At 38.2% G+C, this 27,373-nt stretch overlaps 1 protein-coding gene across 3 annotated transcripts in view; it reads right to left on the reverse strand.

Moving 5' to 3' along the window:
* The window catches only part of DYNC2H1 (dynein cytoplasmic 2 heavy chain 1), a 362,922-nt gene that overhangs the window by 7,021 nt on the left and 328,528 nt on the right, over positions 1-27,373 (reverse strand). For all 3 annotated transcript variants that reach the window (XM_081541773.1, XM_081541771.1, XM_081541772.1), the window contains 3 exons: positions 22,649-22,758; positions 19,535-19,616; positions 8,076-8,192 (listed from right to left, as the gene is read on the reverse strand). In XM_081541773.1, coding sequence (XP_081397899.1) covers positions 8,076-8,192; positions 19,535-19,616; positions 22,649-22,758 — 309 coding nt within the window. The remainder of the gene's footprint in view (positions 1-8,075; positions 8,193-19,534; positions 19,617-22,648; positions 22,759-27,373) is intronic.

Genomic DNA, 27,373 nt, shown 5'->3' on the forward strand with positions numbered 1-27,373 from the left:
TATTTTGAAAGACTCTGTTCTGTCAAGAATGTCTAGCTACTCTTTAAAATGTATTTTGTTAGAGAAATACTTCACTGGTTTTCAATAATACAATGCTAACAACATTGCTTTCAGAGTAAGTCCTTAAGAAAAAAAATGTCACATAGAAAAAAACAGTAACTAAATACTTACGATTTTTAAATCAGAGTATAATGAAAGGCAGAGTTTTCAGCATATATCATTTCATACTGTGAGTGGTATGTGTAATCATTTTATAGTCATAATTTCCCTGAGAATGAAATTGTTTCTAAAGTTGAACTGTCAATTGTGACACCTCTTGGAAGGTATAGGCCTGTGGGGTTCAGGCTGGCCCAGAATTTCTGTGTTACTGTGGGGTTGAAAGACCCTAAGCAATGCTCTTCACTGGAAAAATAGATCAAAGGCAAACTGACTTCCTATGGAAGATAAGAACAGGGCATTATAAAGACCGACCTACCTCAGAAGGTAGTGTTACCCTAACTGTTATCTGGAACACTAGATCCTGACAGAGGTGCAGGGAAAGGGTTGTGTGTTAGGAAACTTTTGGGAATTCTCAGTTTTTAACATTCTCAAAAACATCATGAATTTCTAAATTTAAATTTGTATACTGAACAAATTTTCTGAGAACCATTATGGAAAAATGCAGTGTAGAACACTTTGGACAAAGTGAATGCTTTTTTGGGTAAAATCCCTTAGGAGAATTTTAATTTGGACCTGTGTTAATTTAACCCCCAGGACTGAGCTGGAACTGGAAGAACCTTAAGAATCTGCATCATTCATGAATGAATGAATGAATGAACGCATAAATGAATCATGTGAGTGTAGGCTATATTACTTGTTGAACATAGATAATGGTAAACAGAAACACTAGGAAAATAGCACCAGCATTTTACTACCTTTTAATTCTCTTGGACATTCCTAATTAGAATTTTGTTAACTAACAAAGTACATTACATATAATAGAAGCAACAGTAAATCTTCCACTTTCTTCAATAAAAGTCTTAAGAATTAGCTGTTCATATCCTTTGTTAAGTATTACCACATAAGTTCTTTGGTCTTTCACAACCTAAAATGCTCTTTTAAAATGTAAACACCATGTACCTCACAGCAATGCTGTGCAAATGACTGGGTTATTGGGCATGTTTCTGCTGAAATAAAGCTATTTAGGACTTTTAGATGTCAGATGCATGGGTGCATGCATGCTCAATGCTGTCCAACTCTTGGCAACAGTCCGCCAGACTCCTCTGTCCGTCGGATTCTCCAGGCAAGAATACTGGAGAAAGTTGCCATGCCCTCCTCCAGGGGATCTTCCCAAACCAGGGATCAAACGTGCATCTCTTGTGGAATCTGCACTGCAGGCAGATTCTTTACTGCTGAGCCATTGGAGAAGCCCTTCTTTCTCCTTAGGTATCAGATAATATGATGCAAATAATTTGTGGAATAACTTTATTCAGGCCCCAAAGGAATTAGTTACCAAAGTTCCGAACTCCATTATTTTATCTAAGCTTACTAAATGATTCTGCACTTTTTGCAATAAAGTAGCTGTAAGAGTAAGTGGAAAAGGAACTCATTTACTTGTTTACATAAGTTGATGTTGATGCTTCCTTCGATTTTATGTTGGTTCCTACCCTCTTGGTAAAAATGCATTAAAATATGATGATCCCCACCAAATTCTGTAAAGCTTATTAAAGACAGCTATAGCTGGCACAAAAAAATCATTTCTTGAACAAAATAATACTTAACTCAAGCAGCAGTTGGAGAGTTTGATATTTTATACAGAGTCAGCAAACTTTTCCTTAAGAGGGCAGATGGTAAATAATTTTAGGATTTATCGGCTATATGTCTTGGATGTAACTCTATCTTTAACTCTGCTGCAGAAGTCTGAAAGCATCTACAAAAATGAGCAGAACTGTTTTCCACACAAAATTTTCTTCATGGACACCAAAATTCATTTAATTGAATTCATTTCATTTAACTTTTACATGTCATAAAATACTATCCTTCTGAGTTTTTCATCTATTTAAAAAGATACAAGTCATTCATGGTCACATTACTGTGGGTTGTACAAAAATAAACAGTGCACTGGATTTGGCCTGTGGACTGTAGTTTCCTAAATGCTAGTTTATCCTATAGGTTGACTCAGTATCAGGCCCAAGATTTAAGAGAGATAAGCTAACTTTGAAACTTAGTTGCCTACCTTGAGAAAGCTACAACCTGAATTTGAAACTTAGTTGCCTATCTTGATCAAGCTACACAGTCTTTTAAAATTAGGTTTTCTGAGTTTATGATGGAGATGATAAATCCTCTTTCAAATATTTTTGGAAGGCCTAACTATCTTGTATTCTAAACATTCCGTACAGTGTTTGGCACATAATCAATGCAGATAAATATTCATTGCTATTATTCAAACACTAATGCTACTACTGGGGGGCCCATAACAAATCACTTAGTTTACCCAATTTGCAGTTTCTTCCTCAGAAAAACAGAGAGAAAAACTGCTCTACCAAACTCAGAGGATTACTGTGAAAACATATGTGATTGTATTTCACTCTATGTCAATCTTCTGTTCTCTCAGTGCTAGACCGATTTTCTAAAACTACAAATCTGATCTTACCACACATCTGTTCTGAATTCTTAATGACTTTCTATTGATCATAAGACAGTCTCAACTCCTTGGCATGGCTCCAAGGTGTCATATTTGGGCTCAGCCTTTTTTTCTGACTACATCCCCTATCATTCTTTGATCTGAACCATTCCAGTACATTCCAGATGTACTATACTTACAGTTCCCAGAATAACCTAAATTCTTTTCATATCTCCATGCATTCAAAACTACGTCCCCTTCTATACGGAAGGCCTTGGTCCTTCCATTTTTGAATTTGTCCTGGAATTTTCACACTTCTACTGTGAATACAGTTTTGGGAAGATTCTTCCTTTTTCTGTGAAGTCATCGGACTTTCCCTCAACTGCTTACACGTGACAGAGCTGTCTCCTTCATCTGCCAAAACACTTTATGTAATCCTCTATAGTTGTACTTCTGTAACTTTAAACTGCAAGAGTTTCTCTTCCTTTGTCTCTACTCAACAGAAGACTCTTTGAAGGAAGAAATTTATTTTGTTACCCCAGTATACAGAATATGGTATATAATAGGAACTTAAGTATTGAATGATGACTGAAAGCAGTTAGTGTACTACAAAGTACCATATGAAATATAATAATTATCATCATACTGTTATAAAAACATTTTAAAATGCTGGAATCAGGATAAATTAGATTTACCATGTGTAATGCCCGGCTGAGTGCTTCACAGATATAAGACCTCAACATGGTTCTATAGAAAAAAATCATTGTCTCCACTTTCAGATGAGAAAACTGGCTCATTGAGATTAGGTAATTAGCCCCAAATCACCAGATCATAAGTTTGAGAGCTGGGCATGGGATTTAGTCTGTTAGACTCCAAAATGTTGTGTTCTGAAACATTTAGCAACACGCCCCATAGTCTCTCCTTCTTAGCTGATCCAGCAGAGGCAGTCGAAATAGTAAGGTTATATGGGAGGATGAGCCTCACTTAAAGGAAGGAGGGGAAAAAAGAGGTGGGAAGCACCTTAAATCCTTCCATTATGTCAGGAAAAAGTGTGAAAGCCTTGGGGGAAATCCCTTTTACAAAAATAATCAATTCATCCTATCTCTCAATAATTTCTTTTATTGACTATGCCAATTCATTTTATCTCTCTTTACATGAGCTATTTTTCAAATTAAATTATTTTTAGCTTTCCATCCCAGTCCTGATTTTTTTTAAAGTATGGCAAATAAAATTGTATAAAGATGATACTCAAAGCAAACTATTGTAGACGGATAAATTCCAAGTCTTATATGTTATGTCGCTTTTTATACAGCCCAGGGCCGCACTGCGTCCGGATCTGCGTTCCGTTCACGGCCAGTTATGTCGTTGCTGATGAGGTCACTGTCTTCTGACTGATGCTACTCATCTGTTCTCCATGCTCTAGGTTTATGGCTGGGGTTTCTCCGTAAGTGAACCAGCTTATACACGTCCCACCTCCCTCCTCATCAACGTCACTATACGGCTTTTAATTTTGTTTGCCAGAGAATTAACACTTTACATAACTAAAAAACTGGCATCATATACAACTTTATATGTTATCGTAACCTTAACTTTTGTATATAACTTTCAATCTGGTTCATGCACCTCATGTGTGTTATACACAATTTTTTGATTTACCAATTTCTTACGTGAATCAAGAGCTTGATAGAAATAAAATAATTTCACCTTCTCTCATCTCATAAGAGAAAGTGAAGCTTATATGGTCGGGGAAATGGAGAGTTTCTCAGAAATGGATGTTTTTTTAGGTCAGAGGATGCTCTTATAGATCTCTGAGCAGTAACGGCTATAGTTTTATTAGTTTCTATTTTAAAATAAATATTCTGATTTTTTTTTTTTACTTTACAAAAGGAATTATAATAACTGGAAAATTCAATGAAATATTTCCCAACTAGAAAATTATCTTTTCTTATAGTAAGCGGGGAGCCGGTGGGCTGCCGTCTATGGGGTTGCACAGAGTCGGACATGACTGAAAAGACTTAGCAGCAGCAGCACCAGCAAGCAGTATAAGAAATTGTTTTGTTGGTGAACATATATAGAATCAAAACTTGAAGCTTACTTACATATATTCATACTTACATTTAAAAATTCTATTGTTAAGTAAAAGTTATACACTTAATCTACAAATATGTCCTACTTTAAAGACAAACATCCCTCAAGTTCCATTGTTAAAAGTTTTTTCAAAAATTGAAGGTTTTAAAAGGGAAAGTGAAAGTCACTCAGTCATGTCGGACTCTTTGGGGCCCCATGACTACACAGTCCATGGAATTCTCCAGGCCAGAATGCTAGAGTGGGTAGCCTTTCCCTCCTCCAGAGGATCTTCCCAACCCAGGGATCGAACCCAGGTCTCCCGCACTGCAGGCAGATTCTTTACCAGCTGAGCAACAACGAAGCCCCTTAAAAGGGAAAAGTTATCTTAATAAGTCTCTGTCAAGACAGTTTTCTTCATTTGCCAATCAGAAGCATAATGACATGGCATGATATAAAAGCCAGATGTGTATTAACCTCTTGCTGCTGTCGATTTCTGCATGTTTAGCTATGTGAACACACATCTAAGTCATGTGACTACATATTTCCTCAATTAATTATGTGAACACATTTCCACATTTGAAAATAGGAATAATAATACCCACTTTGCAGGGCTACTCAGAGGAGTATAGAAGGTCAAGTATATAAAGCATTTAGCACATTGCTGAAAATAACATGAACATTGGTAGTTCATATTACCATTTAAAGCTTTTTTCTTCTTAGACTATAACTTATTTAGAAATTAAAATTATGATGTTATTCTTTTCATAACAAAATAAAGGCTTTAAAATGTCCTATCAGTTCAGTTCAATCGCTCAGTCTTGTCCAACTCTTTGCGACCGCACGAACTGCAGCTCACCAGGCTTCCCTGTCCATCACCAGCTCCCAGAGCCTACTCAAACTCATGTCCATTGAGTCGGTGATGCCATTCAACTATCTCATCCTCTGTCGTCCCCTTCTCCTCCCGCTTTCAATCTTTCCCAGCATCAGGGACGTTTCCAATGAGTGAGTTCTTCGTAGCAAGTGGCCAAAGTATTGGAGTTTCAGCTTGAGCATCACTCCTTCCAGTGAATATTCAGGGCTGATTTTCTTTAGGATGGACTGGTTTGATGTCCTTGCAGTCCAAGGGACTCTCAAGAGTATTCTCCAACACCACAGTTCAAAAACATCAATTCTTTGGCAGTCAGCTTTATAAAAGTTGGCTTAAAGCTCAACAATCAGAAAACTAAGATCATGGCATCCGGTCCCATCACTTCATGGGAAATAGATGGAGAAACAGTGGAAACAGTGTCAGACTTTATTTTGGGGGCCTCCAAAATCACTGCAGATGGTGATTGCAGCCATGAAATTAAAAGACACTTACTCCTTGGAAGGAAAGTTATGACCAACCTAGATAGCATATTAAAAAGCAGAGACATTACTTTGTCAACAAAGGTCCATCTAGTCAAGGCTATGGTTTTTCCAATAGTCATGTATGGATGTGAGAGTTGGACTATAAAGAAAGCTGAGCTCAGAAGAATTGATGCTTTTGAACTGTGGTGTTGGAGAAGACTCTTGAGAGTGCCTTGGACTGCAAGGAGATCCAACCAGTCCATCCTAAAGGAGATCAGTCCTGGGTGTTCATTGGAAGGACTGATGTTGAAGCTGAAACTGCAATACTCTGGCCACCTGATGTGAAGGGGACGACAGAGGACGAGATGGTCGGATGGCATCACCGACTCAATGGACATGGGTTTGGCTAGACTCCGAGAGTTGGTGATGGACAGAGAGGCCTGGCGTGCTGCAGCTCATGGGGTCACAAAGAGTCGGACATGACTGAGCAACTGAACTGAACTCTGCATATAAGTGAAATAAGCAGGGTGACAATATACAGCCTTGATATACCCTTTTCCTGATTTGGAACCAGTGTATTGTTCCATGTTCAGTTCTAACTGTTGGTTCCTGACCTGCATACAGATTTTCCAGGAGGCAGGTCAGGTGGTCTGGTATTCCCATCTCTTTCAGAGTTTTCCACAGTTTATTGTGATCTATACACTCAAAAGCTTTGGCATAGTCAATGAAGCAGAAGTAGATGATTTTATGGAACTCTCTCACTTTTTCGATGATCCAACAGATGTTGACAATTTGATCTCTGGTTCCTCTGCCTTTGCTAAATCCAGCTTGAACATCTGGAAGTCCATGTTTCATGCACTGCTGAAGCCTCACTTGGAGAATTTTGAGCATTACTTTACTAGTGTGTGAGAAGAGTGCAACTATGTGGCAGTTTGAGCATTCTTTGGTATTGCCTCTCTTTGGGATTGGAATAAAAGCTGACCTTTTCCAGTCCTGTGGCCACTACTGATTTTTTTCCAAATTTGCTGGCATATTGAGTGAAGCACTTTCACAGCATCATCTTTTAGGATTTGAAATAGCTCAACTGGAATTCCATCACCCCCTCTAGCTTTGTTCGTACTATGCTTCCTAAGACCCAACTAAGACTGAACTGAACTGAACTGAACTTGATCACTGCCTCCTGTACAATGTCATGAACCTCCATCCATAGTTCTTCAGGCGCTCTATCAGATCTAATCACTTGAATCTATTTGTCACTTCCACTGTATAATCGTAAGGGATTTGATTTAAGCTATACTTGAATGGTCTAGTGGTTTTCCATACTTTCATCAATTTAAGTCTGAATTTGGCAATAAGGAGTTCATGATCTGAGCCACAGTCAGCTCCCAGTCTTGTTTTTGCTGACTGTATAGAGCTTTTCCATCTTTGGCTTCAAAGAATATAATCAATCTGATTTAGGTGTTGACTATCTGGTGATGTCCACGTGTAGAGTCTTCTCTTGTATTGTTGTGTTGTGTTTGCCATGACCAATGTGTTCTCTTGGCAAAACCCTATTAGCCTTTGCCCTGCTTCATTCTGTACTCCAAGGCCAAATCTGCCTGTTATTCCAGGTATCTCTTGACTTCCTGCTTTTGCATTCCAGTCCCCTATAATGACTGTGGGCAAGAATCCCTTAGAAGAATCGAATAGCCATCACAGTCAACAAGAGTCTGAAATGCAGTACTTGGATGGACTCTCAAAAACAACAGAATGATCTCTGTTCGTTTCCAAGGCAAACCGTTCAATATCACAGTAATGCAAGTCTATGCCCTGACCAGTAATGCTGAACAAGCTGAAGTTGAACAGTTTTATGAGGGCCTAGAAGACCTTCTAGAACTAACATTCCCTCCTCCCAAAGAAAAAAAAACTGCTATACATCTTAAATATTATAAAGGACACAACATTTTGACTATAAATTTGTTCAAATGCAGGTGAGATTAAAAAGTAAACAAAAACTTTATAGGCCAAGAATATCTTATTAAAAAGATACAATCCAAAAATGAATTGATTAAACTTGTCCATGTTAAAAATGTATTACCTGTGGAATCCAGCCCATAAAACAAGGGAGAACTGATGATACACTAGGAGAATCATGCTGATTTTCAGAAAGTCGATTTCCATCAAAACTGCATCCTTCCAGCAGTAAGCCACTGATCTGCCACAGAGATATATAAACCATTAAAATACGTACTAGTCTGAAACGACAGGAGTTACTCTATTATATCTTCAGAAGGACAGCAACAATTTCCATTGTAACTATACATTTCAAACAATGTTAAAACAAAGATCATGGTATTTTATCCGAGGATAATGAAGGCGAAGGCCTGGACCAGTGTTCACTGTGAGCTTCCTTTAGGCTGAATCCTGAATTTTAGCAAATATTTGAGAAAAAATACTTATAAATGTCATCAGTTATACAACTGCATGTGCCTTGGCACTAGAATAATAGAAACGTAAAGACAAAAGCCAAAATGTTACTCTTTTTCCAGGGGAGGGGGAAGACAAGCACACTAGAGAAAAAGAACAAGTGCCCCTCGCTTGGAATTCTGACATCATTTTCTAAAGGACAGAACAAAATTCAGAAAGGTTAATGCAAAACAATTCTTAACATGTCACACACAGCTGAAAGAAGAATACAGAAAGGAAAAAAAGAGTCCATCTCTTGGGGACCTCCCTGGTGGTCCACTGGTTCAGAACCTGTCTTCCCCACTGCAGGGTGGATGCATGAAGCAGGGCACCCAAAGCCAGTGCTCTGGGACAAGCCAGAGGGACAGGGCAGGGAGGGAGGGGGTGCAGCACGGGGACACATGTTCACCCGTGGCTGGTTCATGTTGATGTATGGCAAAAACCACCACAATACTGTAAAGTAATTACCCTCCAATTAAAATAAATAAATTAAAAAAAAAAAAGAATCTGTCTTCCATGGGTTCAGTCCTTGGTTGGGGAAGTAAGATTTCACATTCCAAAGGGCAACTACGCTCAGAGGCCTCAAGTAGTGTAGGTGTTAGTAGCTCAGTCGTGCCCAGCTCTTTGTGAGCCCATGGACTGCAGCCCATTGGGCTCCTCTGTCCATGGGATTTTCCAGGCAAGAATGCTGGAGTGGGTAGCCATTTCCTTCTCTAGCTGCAACTAGAGACACAGCCAAAAATAAATAAATATATTAAAAAAACAAACAAAAAAGGAGTTCATCTCTTACTCTAAATTAGCGTTAGTGTAAATTTGTTAAAGTATGAAAATAAAAATATAAATATTTTGGTAATATTAGCTTCGTATTTCTTAAGTTCATTCTTTTAGTTTCTGGTAATAAATGTAGAGTCTGCATTTTGAATTCAGATCCATATCTATATTCTCACAATTTGAACTTGATAGAAAATAAAACAATCTTATAAATATTGTTTAGTGTCTTTGAAGTTTTAACATAATATAGAATTTAGAGGTAAGGGAACACATTAAGTTCAAAGAGCTGAAATCATTTTCAACTACATTACAGTCAGAGGATGGTTATGGGAAGAGTACTAGTAGAGTCTGTCTTGACAAATAGTTCTGATTAGTTGCTTTACCAAGAAAACATAAACAACTTTTTTCAGTGAAAGAGTTGGGATAAAAACAGAATTACTGAATCCCTAAGTTCAATATTCTTTCTACACCACTGATATGATGTTATACAGGCCACTTTAAAGGTGGCTTAAGTATAGCCTTGAAGCAAAGTAAATTAAAATTTTAATTAATATATTTTAATTGGAGGCAACTTTACAATATTGTAGTGGTTTTGCCATACATCGACATGAAATCAGTCATGGGTGTACTTGTATCCCCCGTCCTAAACCCCACTCCCACCTCTTTCCCCATCCCATCCCTCAGGGTCATCTCAGCGCACCAGCCCTGAGCACCTTGTCTCATGCAACAAACCTGGACTGGCGATCTGTTTCACATATGGTAATATACAGGTTTCAATACTATTCTCTCAAATCATCCCACCCTCGCCTTCTCCCACCGAGTCCAAAAGTCTGTTCTTTACATCTGTGTCTCTTTTGCTGTCTCACATATAGGGTCGTTGTTACCATCTTTCTAAATTCCATATATATGCGTTAATATACTGTATTGGTGTTTTTCTTTCTGAATCACTTCACTCTGTATAATAGGCTCCAGTTTCATCCATCGCATTAGAACTGATTCAGATGCATGTGTCCGACTCTTTGCAACCCCATGGACCAAAGCATGCCAGGCTCCTCTATCCTCCATATCTCCCAGATTTTGCTCAAGTTCAACTGAGTTGGTGACACTATCTAACCAAGTCATCCTCTACCACCCCCTTCTCTTTTCCCTCTTCTAACCAGGGAGTTGGAGGGGTGCTAAATACTGTCCTTTGGAGCCTTATTTCAATAACTGACATTACTGACCATGTAGTTCCTTAATCAGACACACGGGAGACATTCTTGGTCCCACCTTCTGAACTTCCCATATACTATCAACTACCAACGGCTGCCACTTCTAATAAAATCCTCTAAATTTGTCCTTTTCTATTTCATCCTCTATCGTTCCCCAACTCCGGAATTTAAAGAAAATTAAAACACTGACTTTCAAAAAGCAGTATCTATTGTTTACATAATAAAATGATAATATTGATATATCAGAGATTGGAGTGGTATCAACAAATGGTACCCTGTTTCATCTGCAATTCTGCATCAATGGAAGGAGAAAAAGCAGGGAGGCCTAAAATACTACTTTTTTTTCTTCCTGAAAAAAGATAGCTTAGTGGATATAATAGATCTCCAGGCAAATGTACTTGCTAATACTAAACACAAGAATTTGGAAGGCTTAACTCCTAGTTATGACAGTACTACGCTAAAGAGCCAGTTACACCAGATGCAGGGGCTACCTTGAAGGGGCAGAGCAGAATATGTAACCCGAGAGAAAAGCATAGGAAGGCACAGTATTCAGCCCTGGGTTCCTGACTCAAACTCTTAATCAGATAAAGTGACACCTTTCCTGGAAAGGGAAGAGTCAGGTAGAAGGTAGAGAGTGTCTAGGAGTATGAACATGAGTAAATATTCCTCCACACGCAAAAAAACTACCAGAAAGGGAAATAAAAGTTCCCCTCTAATATCACATTTAAAATACTTGGAAAATTACCTGATATACAATAAGTGTTCAGTAAGGATCAGCTATTACTGTTCATTTAGGCTAATCCATCTACTAGTTCCTAGACATTGAGAATTATTTTATATGGTGTATTGTCAGGATACATTTAACAGGAGGCCTCCTGTGTGCTGTTTTCAGTCTTGCATGAATTCTATGTTCCTTAACAGCACCTGAATACAGGTGCCAGAGGGCTGGCAAGCCAGCTTTCGGGAATAATAGAAATTCATGTATCTCATTCCTCCGGAAATTCCATATGGTGAACAGCAGCCATTTACAACTCTTTTCCCTTCTGATATGTAAAGTAACTTTTACAACCCCCCCTCTTGAGAATGATTCTAGCTTCTGGCTTTCTGGATGACTTGTTAAATTTTTGATCCCTGTCTCTGCTAAAAGGGGCTATCTTGTAGGAGAGTATATATATGCCCACAATATGTTAAATAAACGCCTTTGTTCCATCAGAGCACTGGTCCCCATGTCTCTCTCTCTCTCTCCCCGCCTCTCCCTTTCAGGCGGCTTCCGCGGAGCACAGGTGTCTGCCGTGTCTACTTACTTGCCCGGGCTTTCAAGACCTCTTCGAGAGGGCGCCCTGAGCTTATGTAGACAGTGCTAGCTCTTTGTCCTAGAGTTATATTGGCATACTGTGTAAACCAGGGAATATCAGCCTCTTTTCTTCCTTCTTTCACTTTCTTATTGGTCGACTCTGTACCCCCAAGTTCCAGTCCATTAAGGATCACAACAGTGTATCCATTTAAATCTGGAGAAGGAAATGGCAACCCACTCCAGTACTCTTGTCTAGAAAATCCCATGGACAGAGGAGCCTGGTAGGCTAATAGGGCAAAATAAAGATTTTACTGGAAATTATTTGGCTATGCCAGCAAATTTGGAAAACTCAGCAGTGGCCACAGGACTGGAAAAGGTCAGTTTTCATTCCAATCCCAAAGAAAGGCAATGCCAAAGAATGCTCAACCTACTGCACAATTGCACTCATCTCACACACTAGTAAAGTAATGCTCAATATTCTCCAAGCCAGGCTTCAACAATATGTGAACCGAGAACTTCCAGATGTTCAAGCTGGATTTAGAAAAGGCAGAGGAACCAGAGATCAAATTGCCAACATCCACTGGATCATAGATAAAACAAGAGATTTCCAGGAAAACATCATTCTACAGGAGAGGTGACCTTGATTCTGTAACAAACAGTGGTATGAAATAAAAAGATGAACTTGATTTAGATGTGAAAAAACGTAAGGTACACAATAACCAAACACAGTGTCTGGACTTTGACCCGAATTTGAACACAGTATTGGAAATTTTTTTTTTGTTTTTTGAGACAGTGGTAAATATTGCTGTGAACTGGCTATTAAATGATGCCAATTGTTAATTTTTGTATGTGTGATAATATATTGCATTTATATAAGAAAAATTTTTGAGAAATGGAGAAGTAAAATGCCTGGACTTTGCTTTAGCAAAAACAATGAAAAAAGAGAAAAAGAAGAAATAGCTCTAAATCTTGAAAACTTTGAATATGGAGATTCATTTTACTATTCTTTCCTCTTCTGTATTTGTAATTGTTTAATAAGAAAAATAACTAAAAATGATTTGGAAAAAACTTGAATGCTAGAGAATGTTTAAATTTTCTCTAGGGAATTACCTTCTCTGTCTAGAGCTACTGTCCAATACAGTAGCCAAGGTCACATATGCTATTGAGCACTTGAGATGTTACTAGTCTGAAATGAGATGTGCCATAAATATAGAATATATGATGGATTTCAAGGACTTTGTACAAGAAAAGACAAAGTAAAATCTCATTCATAATTTTAAAATATTTATTACATGCTGAAACAACAATATGTTGTATATATTCGGTAAAATAAAATAACACTAAAGATATTTTTATCTGTTTCTTTTATATTTTTAGAGGTCCGTCTAGTCAAGGCTATGGTTTTTCCAGTAGTCATGTACGGATGCGGTAGTTGGACTATAAAGAAAGCTGAGTGCCAAAGAATTGCTGCTTTTGTACTGTGGTGTTGGAGAAGACTCTTGAGAGTCCCTTGGACTGCAACGAGATCCAACCAGTCCATCCTAAAGGAAATCAGTCCTGAATATTCACTGGAAGGACTGATGCTGAAGCTGAAACTCCAATACTTTGGCCACCTGATGCGAAGAAATGACTCATTTGAAAAGACCCTGATGCTGGGAAAGATTGAAGGCAAGAGAAGAAGGGGACGACAGAGGATGAGATGGCTGAATGGCAACACCGACTCAATGGACATGGGTTTGGGTGGACTCCGGGAGTTGGTGATAGACAGGGAGGCCTGGCATGCTGCAGTTCATGGGGTTGAAAAGAGTCAGACATGACTGAGCGACTGAACTGAACTGAACTAGAAAATATAAAATTCTGTTATGTGGCTTGATGTAGGTTGAAGAAAGGAGAATATGCTAAGGAAAGTTATATTCCAGAAAGAAATACAAACAGGTTTCTTAGAAGTTTTTGAAAGCTGGGGAAGGACTAGAACAGTTAATGGAACTTAGTATATAATCCCAGCACTTGGAATTTTTTTCAGTAACGTATCAAGTAAAGTCAGAGGTTTCATAGTAGAGAGACTTCCCAAACAGGTAATGTCAGCCAGTTCTCAGCCTCCTACTATATTTGGAGGGCATGAAAAGATAGCATTAAGTTGGCCAGACTATGAAACAGTATAGTCAACAAGAATTAAAAGGCTTTTATTTTTCTTTTTGGTAATTTTTATCTATTATTTATTTTTGGCTGTGCTGGGTCTTCACTGCTGCATGCACTTTTCTCTAGTTGTGGCGAGCGGAGGCTACCCTCTGCTTGGGTGTGCAGGCTTCTCACTGCAGTGGCTTCTCTTGTTGCAGAGAACGGATCTAGAGAGCGCGGGCTTCAGTAGTTGCGGCTCCTGGGCTGGAGAGCACGGGCCCAATAGCTGGTGCATGGGCTTAGTTGCTCCCCAGCCTGTGGGATCTTCTGGGATCAAGGATCAAACCTGCGTCTCCTGCACTGGCAGGCAGATTCTTTACCACGGAGCCACCAGCGAAGCCCCTGAAAGCCCATTACACTCGTGTAAATATAATGAGACACTCACAGCATTTAATGCTACAGGAATAGCAGATTTTAAATCTTTGATTGCTTTTCAAGGAAAATAATTTTTTGTTGACCTAGTTTTATATCACATTATTTTGTAAATATCAAATCATTTTAGAGATAGACTTTTAGAGAAAATCATATTACTAAGCATTCTTAAAGTTTCCCTATGATTTAAAAATAATATGTACTTGATAATGACTGTATAAGGATATTCACATTAAGTGCTCAGTTTTAAAAATGAAAACTATAAGAAATAGATGTCTTAAAATGGCAAAAGTAAACAAGTGAGACCTGATTAAACTTAAAAGCTTTTCCACAGCAAAGGAAACCATAAGCAAGGTGAAAAGATAACCCTCAGAATGGGAGAAAATAATAGCAAATGAAACAACTGACAAAGGATTTCTTCCAAAATATACAAGGAGCTCATACAACTCAATACCAGAAAAACAAACAACCCAACCAAAAAGTAGGAAAAAGAACTAAACAGACATTTCTCCAAAGAAGACATACAGATGGCTAACAAACACATGGAAAGATGCTCAACATCGCTCATTATTAGAGAAATGCAAATCAAAACTACAACGAGATATCACCTCACACCAGTCAGAATGGCCATCATCAGAAAGTCTACAAACAATAAATGCTGGAAAGGGTGTGGAGAAAAGGGAACGCTCTTGCACTGTTGGTGGAAATGTAAATTGATAGAGCCACTATGGAAGAGGGTGTGGAGATTCCTTAAAAAACTAGGAATAAAGCCACCATATGACCCAGGAATCCCCCTCCTAGGCATATACCCTGAGGAAACCAAAACTGAAAAAGACACACATATCCCATTGTTCACTGCAGCACTATTTACAATAGAACATGGAAGCAACCTAGATGTCCATCGACAGATGAATGGATAAAGAAGTTGTGGTACATATACACAATGGAATATTACTCAGTCATAAAAGGAATGCATTTGAGTCAGTTCTAATGAGGTGGATGAACCTATATACAGAGTGAAGTACGTCAGAAAGAGAAAGATAAATATCGTATTTTAACACACATATACAGAATCTAGAAAAATAGTACTGAATTTACTTACAGGGCAGCAATGGAGAAACAGACAATAGAGAATAGACTTATGGACACAGAGGGGAGGGGAGGGTGAGATGTATGGAAAGAGTAACATGGAAACTTACATCACCATATGTAAAACAGATAGCAAACGGGAATTGCTGTCTGGCTCAGGAAAATCAAGCAGGGTCTCTGTACCAACCTAGAGGGGTGGGGTGGGGAGGGAGATGGGAGGGAGGTTCAAAAGGGAAGGGACATATGTATACCTATGGCTGATTCATGTTGAGGTTTGACAGAAAACAACACAATTCTGTAAAGCAATTATCCTTCAATAAAACAATTAAAAAAAAAAAGAGGTGTTGTCACTGAATACTGGTCTATTTAAGTGGAAAGATGAAGAGAAAGAGGTCGTATGATGTATTTTCCTCTGGACTTAATTATGATATTTGGTAGACACAAGGCCATAGTAATGTCAATAAACTATTTCAAAATGTCAGTAAAAATAAACTATTAAAGAGGTTTTTTTGGTAAGCTTTCCACTGCTGGACTGATAAGCTACAACTGGTAGCTCACACTCATTTGGGGAAGATGTGCCTGAAGCTTGTCACTCCTAATTCTGATGAGCCCATTCTCCTCATGAAACCTCGAATGTCTAAATTTTCAATTTCCTCACTGTTTTAACTTTTATTTCCCGGTAAGCTCTAAAAGGGAGGGAGTTGAAATACAAATAGTATAATAACCACTTGGTAAATGGGCAAACCCTAGCCTGGCATGAAGTAGCCGAAATGACCTGGCAAGCGTAAGTGGCTTTAATATGCTGCTGCTGCTGCTAAGTCGCTTCAGTCGTATCCGACTCCGTGCGACTCCATAGATGGCAGCCCACCAGGCTCCCCCGTCCCTGAGATTCTCCAGGCAAGAACACTGGAGTGGGTTGCCATTTCTTTCTCCAATGCATGAAAGTGAAAAGTGAAAGCGAAGTCACTCAGTCGTGTCTGACTCTTAGCGACCCCATGGACTGCAGCCCACCAGGCTCCTCCGTCCATGAGATTTTCCAGGCAAGAGCACTGGAGTGGGGTGCTATCTATCGCCTTCTCCGTTTAATATGCTACTAGGTCCCAAAGGAGCAGCAGCGTTCAGGTATCTCAGAGAACCATGCATTATTAACAAGAGGATACCATATTTAATAAGCCTGATTTGCCGAGAGAGAAGAGCTGATTTTTCCCTTTGTGTTTCGTGGCACTGGCAGTAAAGGAGGGAACTGCAAGCGGCCCAGAGTTGCCAGAGCAAAACTTGCACAGCCTTGGGCAAGACTGAGCACGCAGGTAGAACAGGTGTTTGACTGATGCATGTTCTAGTACTAAGTTTCACAACTGCTGTTAACAAATAATAAATCAATAATGGAAGTGAGGAAATTTTAGAGGGCCACATTCAGGATCTAAAAAAATCAATACACATACATATTCTCTTAAGCAGGTCTAAAGGGTTTGAGATATTGATTGATGTGGGAACTACAGCCTTGCTTGAAGATTTCACTAGCTGAATTCAGTCTAGGGTGGTAGAGACTGAAAAAATTTAAAACCAGTTAAGTTTTACAGTGACAATAAAATTCAAATGTAACTCAAATCCAAAATTTTCCTATCAAAACAACCCTTTCATTGAAAATTGTATTAAAAGGAACCTAAATCAATTGTTTAGAACTTACTGATTATGCCAACTGCAGTGAGGGGCTTATAAAAACTTTTTATCTGAGAAATATAAACTTCAGGTAAGAAATTAGGAAATATGCACCTATTGTTTACATGAATGAGGGGCCAAAGAGGGGAAAAGTTCTATTGAATCAACTCACATCCCATAAGAAGGGATATTTTTTTTTAACTTAAAGTTTAAGACATAATTCTATCAAACTTATTCCTAAACATATTGACCAACAAATATTTTAGTTTTTAACAATAAAGTTGCTTTTATAAATGTCAAATGAAAAATAAAAGAATTCTGCTTTACTAGATAAAAGTAGAGAACTATATACTAAAACATACTTTTGTTTCTAATTAAAAAAACACATACTGCCTAATAAAACCTAATCCACATTGAGAGAAATAAATGAAAAAATATATACACATATATAGGTTTTCAGAGACCTTGTAATAAACATGTCAAGGAAATTATTATTTATATCCATGATAAAAGAGACAACAAAGGCTCAGATTGCTCTATTAGTTACTTTAAAAAGTTACATGGCTCTGTTTTGGAGAACTAAGATTAGAATTGTGTTTTACTCTCAGCCTTTCCCCCCCATTTATAAAACAAAACATATACACTTGGGATTTTCTGATTGTAGATAATTTTATTTCATTTTGTAAGAGCAGGGGGAAAATAGTTTGGGGAATATGAATATACCTTAACACAGAATAAAATAAAATTTGTTTCCCTTGTTTTTTATAGCAGTATACCTAAGTAATGATACTACATTCTATGTATATGCTAAGAGACCACACAACGAGGTAAAGTGCATGATTCATGGGTTTCCTCCTTCTCCTTAATGACTAGGCCACAGTTTATGTGTACCCATAATAGTTAAGGTAGCTTTTATGGGCTAGAGGTTAAGGTTAAAATGCAAAGGATGAATAAGAACTGCTAATTTTGCTTCAAGGGAGAATGTTTTTGCAATCTATAAAGCCAAAAGGGAAAGATCTAACTTATTGTCAGTGATCAAATTTCTGGCACACTACACCATTACAGTTGATGTTAATAAGGCCTATTATAGAACCTCTCCTATTGTTGGTCCTCCACTCAACAATTCAACAAGAGTATAACTGAGTGTTTATTACGTATAAGGTATTGCTGGAGGTATCTGAGATACAAGAAAACTGAAAAAAGGAAAGACTATTCTCATGGGGCTTACATTCCAGTTGAGTAAGACAAATAAATAACAAATATGATACATTATACAGTATGTGAGAAAGTAGTAGTGATATGAAAAGAAAATCGTTGACCTGGAAACTAGGACTATGAAACAGAATTTCTGACCTGTCAGTTGCCTAAGGTTAACTAAGGTAAAGAAATAGAGTCTTACATTGACTGTGTGTGTGTGTGCGCGCACATGCTCAGGCATGTCTGACTCTTTGTGACCCCATGAACTGTAGCCCTCCAGGCTCTTCTTGTCCATGGGCTTTCTCAGGCAAGAATCTGGAGTGAGTTGCCATTTCCTCCTCCAGCAGATCCTCCTGACTCTAGGATCAAATCCGCATCCCCTGTGTCTCCTGTGTTGCAGGCAGATTCTTTACCCACTGAGTCATCAGGGAAACAGAGCCATGTAACTTTTTAAAGTAACTAATAGAGCAATCTGAGCCTTTGTTGTCTCTTTTATCATGGATATAAATAATAATTTCCTTGACATGTTTATTACAAGGTCTCTGAAAACCTATATATGTGTATATATTTTTTCATTTATTTCTCTCAATGTGGATTAGGTTTTATTAGGCAGTATGTGTTTTTTTAATTAGAAACAAAAGTATGTTTTAGTATATAGTTCTCTACTTTTATCTAGTAAAGCAGAATTCTTTTATTTTTCATTTGACATTTATAAATGACTTTACATTTATTTTAATCATATGTTAAAACACTGAACTAGATGCTGAGGATCTGAAGATAGATAAGACAGTCTTTGTCTTCAATGACATTACAGTCTCATAAGACAGACCAAGATAATCATACGAAAACATGCAGCATCATGTACTGCTGTTCAGTCACTAAGTTGTGTCTGATTCTTTGCGACCCCAACCCAGCGATCAAATCCAGGTCTCCTGCATAGCAGGTGGATTCTTTACCAACTGAGCTATCAGGGAAGCCCTTACACATACTTTATTGTATAGCAAGTATTTATTAACTTGAATGTTAGAAGAGGTAATATAACAGAACTTCAAGATTTATATCATTTTTAATGAGTTATATTTTCAAATATGTTATATTCCTAATATTCTTATTTTTGTATTAGAACAGGTTGCATTTTGTACAGCTTGTTTCATGTTAAATCTTAACTTACTTTGATTTTTCACATAGGTAATACAATTTATCTCTGCTGATCTTACACTACAAAGATAGGTGACTTTGAGACTGGAGGGGAATCTCTTTATCATAGTTGGTACTTGTATAATCTTTGACTCAGATAAATATCTAAAATCAGTCTAATACCTTAATTTGAAGCTTTGCTTCTTGTAGGCGACCTTTCCATGATGCCACAAATTTGAGGCTATCCACAGAACAGACCATAGCTCTGTAAAAGTGAAATGTCAAATGTCAGAAAGCAATAATTTTCAGGAGCTATAGAATATATTGACCATCACCCTTAATGCATGATGAGGGTTAAACATGAGGGGGGGTTCAATAAATGTTTACTTGCTCAACTGAAATATTGATATTTATAATAAGATCTCGAGGTACAACCAATTTGAAGATCCCCTAAAGCACAAAAAACAACTAAATTTTTTCCCAGTATATTTTTGGAAGTGTCTCTTTCATTACATTCCAACTTCTTAAGAATTATAGACTATATATGACATGATAATCCATACTTGTCTTAAAACAGTTTGATCTTAACCATCAAATACTGTTTCCCACCAAGAAGCCTAGTCAGAACTAAGAGAAATTTCTACAAAAAAGATGAAAATATTTTCATCCAGTTCAAAATGGCAGCCACTACTCACATGTGGCTATTGAGAACTATAAATGTGACTAGTATACTGAGAAATTATATTTTTACTTTGACCCCCTTTTTATGGGATTGTTTATTTCTCCTGATATTAAGTGAATGAGCTGTATATACATATATTTTGGATACTGAGCCCTTGGGCATTGCACTGTTTGCAAATATCTTCCCCCATTCCATTTTGTTGATGGTTTCCTTTGTTGTACAAAAGCTTTTAAGCTTAATTAGGTCCAATTTGTTTGAGACCCTCTGTGCTTCCTATACTTGGATATCTACTTCCTCTTTCAGGTTTTTGAAGTTTCAGCATAATTTTCTCAAATATATTTTCAATCTTCTCTCTTCTCCTTCTGAAACCAATATAATGCAAAAGTGAGGACACAGTGTTCTCAGGGACATTTGTTTCTTGAATTGCTTTTTTGTTTTCCTTTCTGGTGTTCTGACTGGATGATTTCCGTTATTCTATCTTTCAGATTGCTTACGTGTTCTTCTGTATCACTTAGTCTGCTATTCATTCCTTTTAATGTGTTTTTCTTTAATTTCAGCTATTGAATTATTTATTTTTGACTGGGTCTTTATATTTTCTGGTTCCTAGTGAAGAAGCTCATATTTTAGATCAATTCCTTTTCCTAATTCAGTTAACATTTTCACTGCCAACGTTTCTAATAATTTATCTGATAAATTGTTTATTTCTCTTTCATTATTTTTTTCAGGGGTTTTCTCTTGCTTTTTTCATTAGTTCCTCTGCCTTTTTCATTTTACTTACTGTTCTCTGCCTCTATGAATTTAGGTGAAACAGTTACCTATTACATCTTGAAGGGCTATTCTTCTGTGGGAGTATCTTAATGGAGACCACATGTGCTCAATGCTTTTGATGGGAGAGCTGGATCTGATGCGGGTACCAGTGACGTCTTTCCTCAGCGTGTGCTGTCAGCTATCACTTTGGTAAGCCTTGAATCGGAAGACAGAGTTCGCCCGGGTGTGAGGCAAAACTTCTCTGCTCAGTGGCCATCCCCGCCCTAATACGGGAAGGGTCTGGTCCTCTGTGGCTGGAGTAGAAGACCTGTGGGTCAGGCCTGAGCTGGCTCGTTCCCATTGAGTGTGCGTCTCCCCATCTCTCCACAGCAGGAGTCTTGTCCCTGGAGGGAAGGTGGAGGGGAGCTGAAGCAGTGCGGCTCCTGTGCGTCAGGCCTGAGCTGGCTCCGTTCCCCTCTCCCCACACCAGGAGTCTTGTCCCCAGAGCGGAGCTGAAGCGAGTGAGACTCCTGTGCGGACAGCTGTTCAGTGCGCTGCCTGCGCGGGCATCCCGGGTTCCACTCAGACACAGCGCACGGGCACGTCTTTCCCGCTCACATCTGCCCGGACCCAGCGCTGTGCCGCGGGTGTTTGCTTAGCTTGGGCTGTGGTGCGTGAAGAGGTAGTTGCAGGAAACCAGGCATCTGCTAGAGCAGCCCTCTCTGCCCTGCCGTGCGGGCAAGGCCTCTGTGTCTCTCAGAGCTGATCACATATTCAACACCCTCTATGTTCCACAGGGGAGGCAGGGCCCGTGTGGTTTTCTTTCTCCCCCGTGGGGTGGGAAGGTAAGCTGTAGGACACAGTAGCTGCTCTCATCAATCCGGGATGCTTCTGGGGCACTGCTTGAGGAGGTGCCAACAATGGCCACCACAGACCCCCAGGGTCCAGCTCAGGACCGGGTCCCCTCTGCCTCCCAAGGCACAGTCTTTTCCCTGGTCCTGGTCACCTCAGACCCAGGGCCACACTGTGGCATGGAGCGCGTGGGGCCAGAGATTTGCTTGGCTCGGCCCAGGGCGTACAATGAAGCCGTCACGGGAAGCCCAGCAGCTGCTGGAGCAGACCTCTGTCCACCCTGCCTCAGGGCTCGCCAGTGTGCACATTTGTCTTGTGTGGAGTCCCGCCCTCCTCATGCTTTCTATCTGTCCCAACAGTCCTCCAGCCAGCAAAGGGGGTTTGTCTCCTCCATGCAGGACCCCAGGAATGGGATGCCCAGTCCGTAGTTTGATGTAGTATGAGGGTCTGCCCATAAAATCACCTTTTTTCCTGAGTCCCCTTCTCAGGGTCACAGGTCCTGACCTGACTGCTTTGCTTTCCTTCCTACCCAATTATATGTGCATTTTTCTTACAGCCTTGGTTATAAAGGAGTTCCTCTACTAGTTTCCAGTGAGTTTTCAGTGAGAACTGTTCTACACATGGATGTATTTTTGAAGTGTTCGTGGAGGGACATGAGGTCCACGTCCTCGTAACTGCACCATCTTGGTCTCCTTAATCCTATTTAATTTTAAGTCATTAAAATTTAAATAGCTCTATTGGACTTCTGTTTACCATACTGGACACAATAGGTCTAGAAAGATAAATGACCAAAATATTAAAAATTTGAGTTTATTTCAATTCTAATAAAAAAATCACATATTTTGAAAGCAATGCTCTCTAAAAGTTAACTGTTATTAACAGTAAAGTATTAAGAAATAACACAACTATTTGGATTCGACAGTAAATTTATTTCTTGACAATCAAGCAAATGTGATCAGAAGTGAATAAAGGGTACAATTAACCTCTCAGACAAATAAGAATTTCACTCTATTTACCTTGCAGTTTCCTGGCGAAGAGCGTTGAGAAACGTGTCTGGATGGAAGAGTTCTGATAGGTCAAGTGTGTCAGAGAGAAGAGTTTGTTTTTCAGCTCTCTCTACCCAGTTCTAGAAGGAGGGAAATACACAAATACACATTTAAAAACTTTGCAGATTTGAAAGATAAAGATCTATTAAAGAATAATCATGCAGAAATCATTTTCAATGAGGAAGCAAGACAATTTCCAAATGCTCTGAAATGATGCGTAGGGAAAAAAATTCCACTGTATGTTATGAAATCTGCTGTAGCTTTTTGGCATAATATCCATCTATCACACTAAAAATCTTCTTTGCACAACCTTCTGTTAGTACTTAGTTAGTGTTAGTCACTCAGTTGTGTCCAGCTCTTTGCGACCCTGTGGACTGTAGCTCACCAGGCTCCTCTGTCCATGGAATTCGCCAGGCAAGAATACTAGAGTGAGTTGCCATTCCCTTCTCCAGGGGATCTTTTTGTTAGGAGAGATCTACTCAGAATAAAAAGTGCAAAATACAACATTTAATCTCATATATGGCATTTAAGTCTGGACTAGTCCTTCTTCTACTGATGATTCACCTTTCAAAGTGTGCTCTGGAGATACTGAGCATCTGGCTGTAAAACTAGAGTTCCCAAGGTTGCTAATTCTTGGCAAGGCAAACTGGACTTGTGTTCCAGATTTAAAAGTAAATGTGCCATTTTACTAAATCAAGTATTATAGTGGAGAATAATGTCCAAGAAAAAATAATGTTTTTGTTAAAACATATTTTTTTAATAGTCTTCTCTACTTATCTGCCACTTTGTAAATCAATTTATACTCCATTTGGAGAAAGAAACATTATCATAAAGTATGTTTGATAAGTATAATAAAAGACTGATATTTGGAACAAATAACAAAAACAACAAAGTCGTGTGCAAATTTGTTATATGCTTTCCATGTAGTAGCCAATTTTACGCTTACCACAGTCCTGAAATTGGTTAATATCTCCATTTTACAATCAGAAAATGGAGGCATGGTGAGGTTAAGGGTCTTGCCCAAGGTCACATAGTGTTGGAGTCAGATAATAAACTCAGATGATTTGTTTCTCTGTAATATTTCCTGGCGGTGCTATTGTGCCTTAAGAGATAGATAGCTTTACTGACAATTTCTAAATCAGTTTGCTGTTTCAGCTGGTACACAGAGATGGTACCACAGCAACTTTCAGAACTCTCATTTACTCAGTAATTAATTTTGCGTGATTTATAAAGTCTAGGAAAAATAATTTATTTAATGTATTACTGTGTAGTGGAGAAGGGACTCCTCTACTGGGACCACCCTAGTATTCTTGCCTGGGAAATTCCATGGACAGAGGAGCCTGGTAGGCTACAGTTTATGGGGTTGCAACGAGTCGGACGTGACTTCGCAACTACAAGATTACTGTGTAGAAAGGCTGTGTTTCATGTCCTATAACACTGTGTTATCCATCCAAGCATTTATATGTCAGCAGGTCTAGAATAGGAGAAATTAAAATCTCCAAAGCTAGTGTGCTTGCATTAATTAATATCTTAATGCATTTGACTACTATTCTTACCCTACAATGAGTAGCAAAAATGTCCCTATGTCCATCCTACCAATTGATAAAATGTTGATTTCAAAATTAGAAAAGACTGTAGTCTTCTTTTTAAATTTTTATTGGAGTATAGTCGATTTATAATGTTGGATTAGTTTTAGGTACACAGCAAGGTGAATCCTTATATATATACTATGTATATCCACTCATCTTTTTTTAGATTAAAAAAACACAGACTTTACAAGTTATTACTAAAAAAGACACAAACAGAATATCTGACAAAAATATGTTCAGAACCAATTATGTTAATGGTTAAATTTAAGATTTTGGACTACTACCCATATAAAGTTAATTATGAGGAATTATTTAAAATTTTAAAACATGAGTTACTAAAATAAATCATTCAATTAAGACAAATTTACAGATAAATCAATGACCTATTTGGGAGGAAAACATTCTCAATTAAAATAAAGCCTAAAGCCTAGATTCATTTCTATTCTATTATTTCTCAACTCCCCAAAATATAAATATAAATAAATATATATGGATTTTTTTTAAATGTAGAAAAGATTAAAAAGATATCTCTTTGACAAAGTATAATTATCTTTTCTTAGATATTATCTTAATAATGACACTTTAAAATAACAGTCCATAAAGTAGATACACCATAAAGCATTTATTTTTCAATTAAATAATTTAAAATTACACATAACAAATGTTATTTACTTGTTATCAAATATTTTATATCTGCCTTCTATTTTCACACAGTCAACAAATTATGCTTCCATGACCCATTTTTACTGTAAATATTAATTCCTATTAACTTAAAACAACTATTTTAAAATAATCATTTACTGTATAAATATATCAAATTATACTATTACTTCAAAAAATCCTTTAATTTTGAATTCAAAAACCCCAAGAGTTGTTGCTAACAATGGATGTGCATATGTTCAAATTAATTGAAAGAATGTGGCTGATAATCAGAATTATACTTCATTAAAGTTTCAATTAAAATAATTAGACATGAATAATCTTCTTTAGTAAAAATGTTTTTATTAATCTATAGTAAAAATAACCTGTTAGTCTATTAAACTTAAACTAAAGCAAAGGTATATTTGATAAGATAAAGTTTAAATAAAAAAGATTCTTTTAATGTATAATAATATCTCTGAACAGGAAACTATACAAAATAAAGAGCCAATACTGGAGTGAGTAGCCATTCCCTTCTCCAGGGGAACTTCCCAACCCAGGGATTGAACTCAGGTCTTCCACATTGTAGGTAGATTCTTTATCAGCTGGGCCACTGGGAAAGCCCTTTAAATTTTTAATAACTACATTAAATCTGCCCATGCATGTTTATAGAAGCTTTTATTCATAATCGCCAAAACTTGGAAGCAACAAAAATATATCCTTTAGTAGGTGAATGGACTAATCAACTCTGGTATATTGTGACAATCGAATATTATTCAGTACTAAAAACAGGTGAACTATCAAGCCATGAAAAGACATGGAGAAAACTTAAATGCATACATCTAAGTGAAAGAAATCATTCTGAAAAAACTTTACATACTATATGATTCCAACTATATAACATTTTGGAAAAGGCTAAATTGTGGAGGCAGTAAAAAGATCAGTGGTTAGCAGGGATGAGGGAGCAAAGATAATAGGAAAAACAGAGAAATTTTAGGGCAGTGAAAACTCTCTGTATGGGGTTCTCAAGGCAAGAATACTGAAGTGGTTTGCCATGCCCTTCTCCAGTGGACCACATTCTGTCAGATGTGCACTCATCTCACATGCTAGTAAAGTAATGCTCAAAATTCTCCAAGCCAGGCTTCAGCAATACGTGAACGGTGAACTTCCAGATGTTCAAGCTGGTTTTAGAAAAGGCACAGGAACCAGAGATCAAATTGCCAATATCCGCTGGATCATCGAAAAAGCAAGAGAGTTCCAGAAAAACATCTATTTCTGCTTTATTGACTATGCCAAAGCCTTTGACTGTGTGGATCACAATAAACTGTGGAAAATTCTGAAAGAGATGGGAATACCAGACCATCTGACCTGTCTCTTGAGAAACCTGTATGCAGGTCAGGAAGCAACAGTTAGAACTGGACATGGAACAACAGACTGGTTCCAAATAGGAAAAGGAGTACGTCAAGGCTATATATTGTCACCCTGGTTATTTAACTTATATGCAGAGTACATCACGAGAAACGCTGGGCTGGAAGAAACACAAGCTGGAATCAAGATTGCCAGGAGAAATATCAGTAACCTCAGATATGCGGATGACACCACCCTTATGGCAGAAAGTGAAGAAGAACTAAAGAGCCTCTTGATGAAGGTGAAAGAGGAGAGTGAAAAAGTTGGCTTAAAGCTCAACGTTCAGAAAACTAAGATAATGGCATCTGGTCCCATCACTTCATGGGAAATAGATGGGGAAACAGTGGAAACAGTGTCAGACTTTATTTTTTTTGGCTCCAGAATCACTGCTGATGGTGATTGCAGCCATGAAATTAAAAGACGCTTACTCCTTGGAAGGAAGGTTATGGCCAACCTAGACAGCGTATTTAAAAGCAGAGACGTTACTTTGCCAACAAAAGTCCGTCTAGTCAAGGCTATGGTTTTTCCAGTGGTCACGTATGGATGTGAGACTTGGACGGTGAAGAAAGCTGAGCACTGAAGAACTGATGCTTTTGAACTGTGGTGTTGGAGAAGACTCTTGAGGGTCCCTTGGACTGCAAGGAGATCCAATCAATCCATCCTAAAAGAGATCAATCCTGGGTGTTCATTGGAAGGTCTGATGTTGAAGCTGAAACTCCAATACTTTGGCCACCTCATGCGACGGGTTGACTCATTGGAAAAGACCCTAATGCCGGGTAGGATTGGGGGCAGGAGGAGAAGAGGACGACAGAGGATGAGATGATTGGATGGCATCACTGACTTGATGAACATGGGTTTGGGTAGACTCCGGGAGTTGATGATAGACAGAGAAGCCTGGCACGCTGCGATTCATGGGGTTGCAGAGTCGGACACGACTGAGCGACTGAACTGAACTGAAAACTCTCTGTATGGTATTAAAATAATGGGCACAGGCCACTGTATGTTTGCCCAATCCACAGAATGCTAACCATCGAGTGAACCCTAAGGTAAACTATGGGCA

The sequence above is a fragment of the Giraffa tippelskirchi genome, chromosome 11, assembly GCF_054371585.1.
Source record: "Giraffa tippelskirchi isolate mGirTip1 chromosome 11, T2T-mGirTip1v1.2.pri, whole genome shotgun sequence".
NCBI lineage: Eukaryota > Metazoa > Chordata > Mammalia > Artiodactyla > Giraffidae > Giraffa > Giraffa tippelskirchi.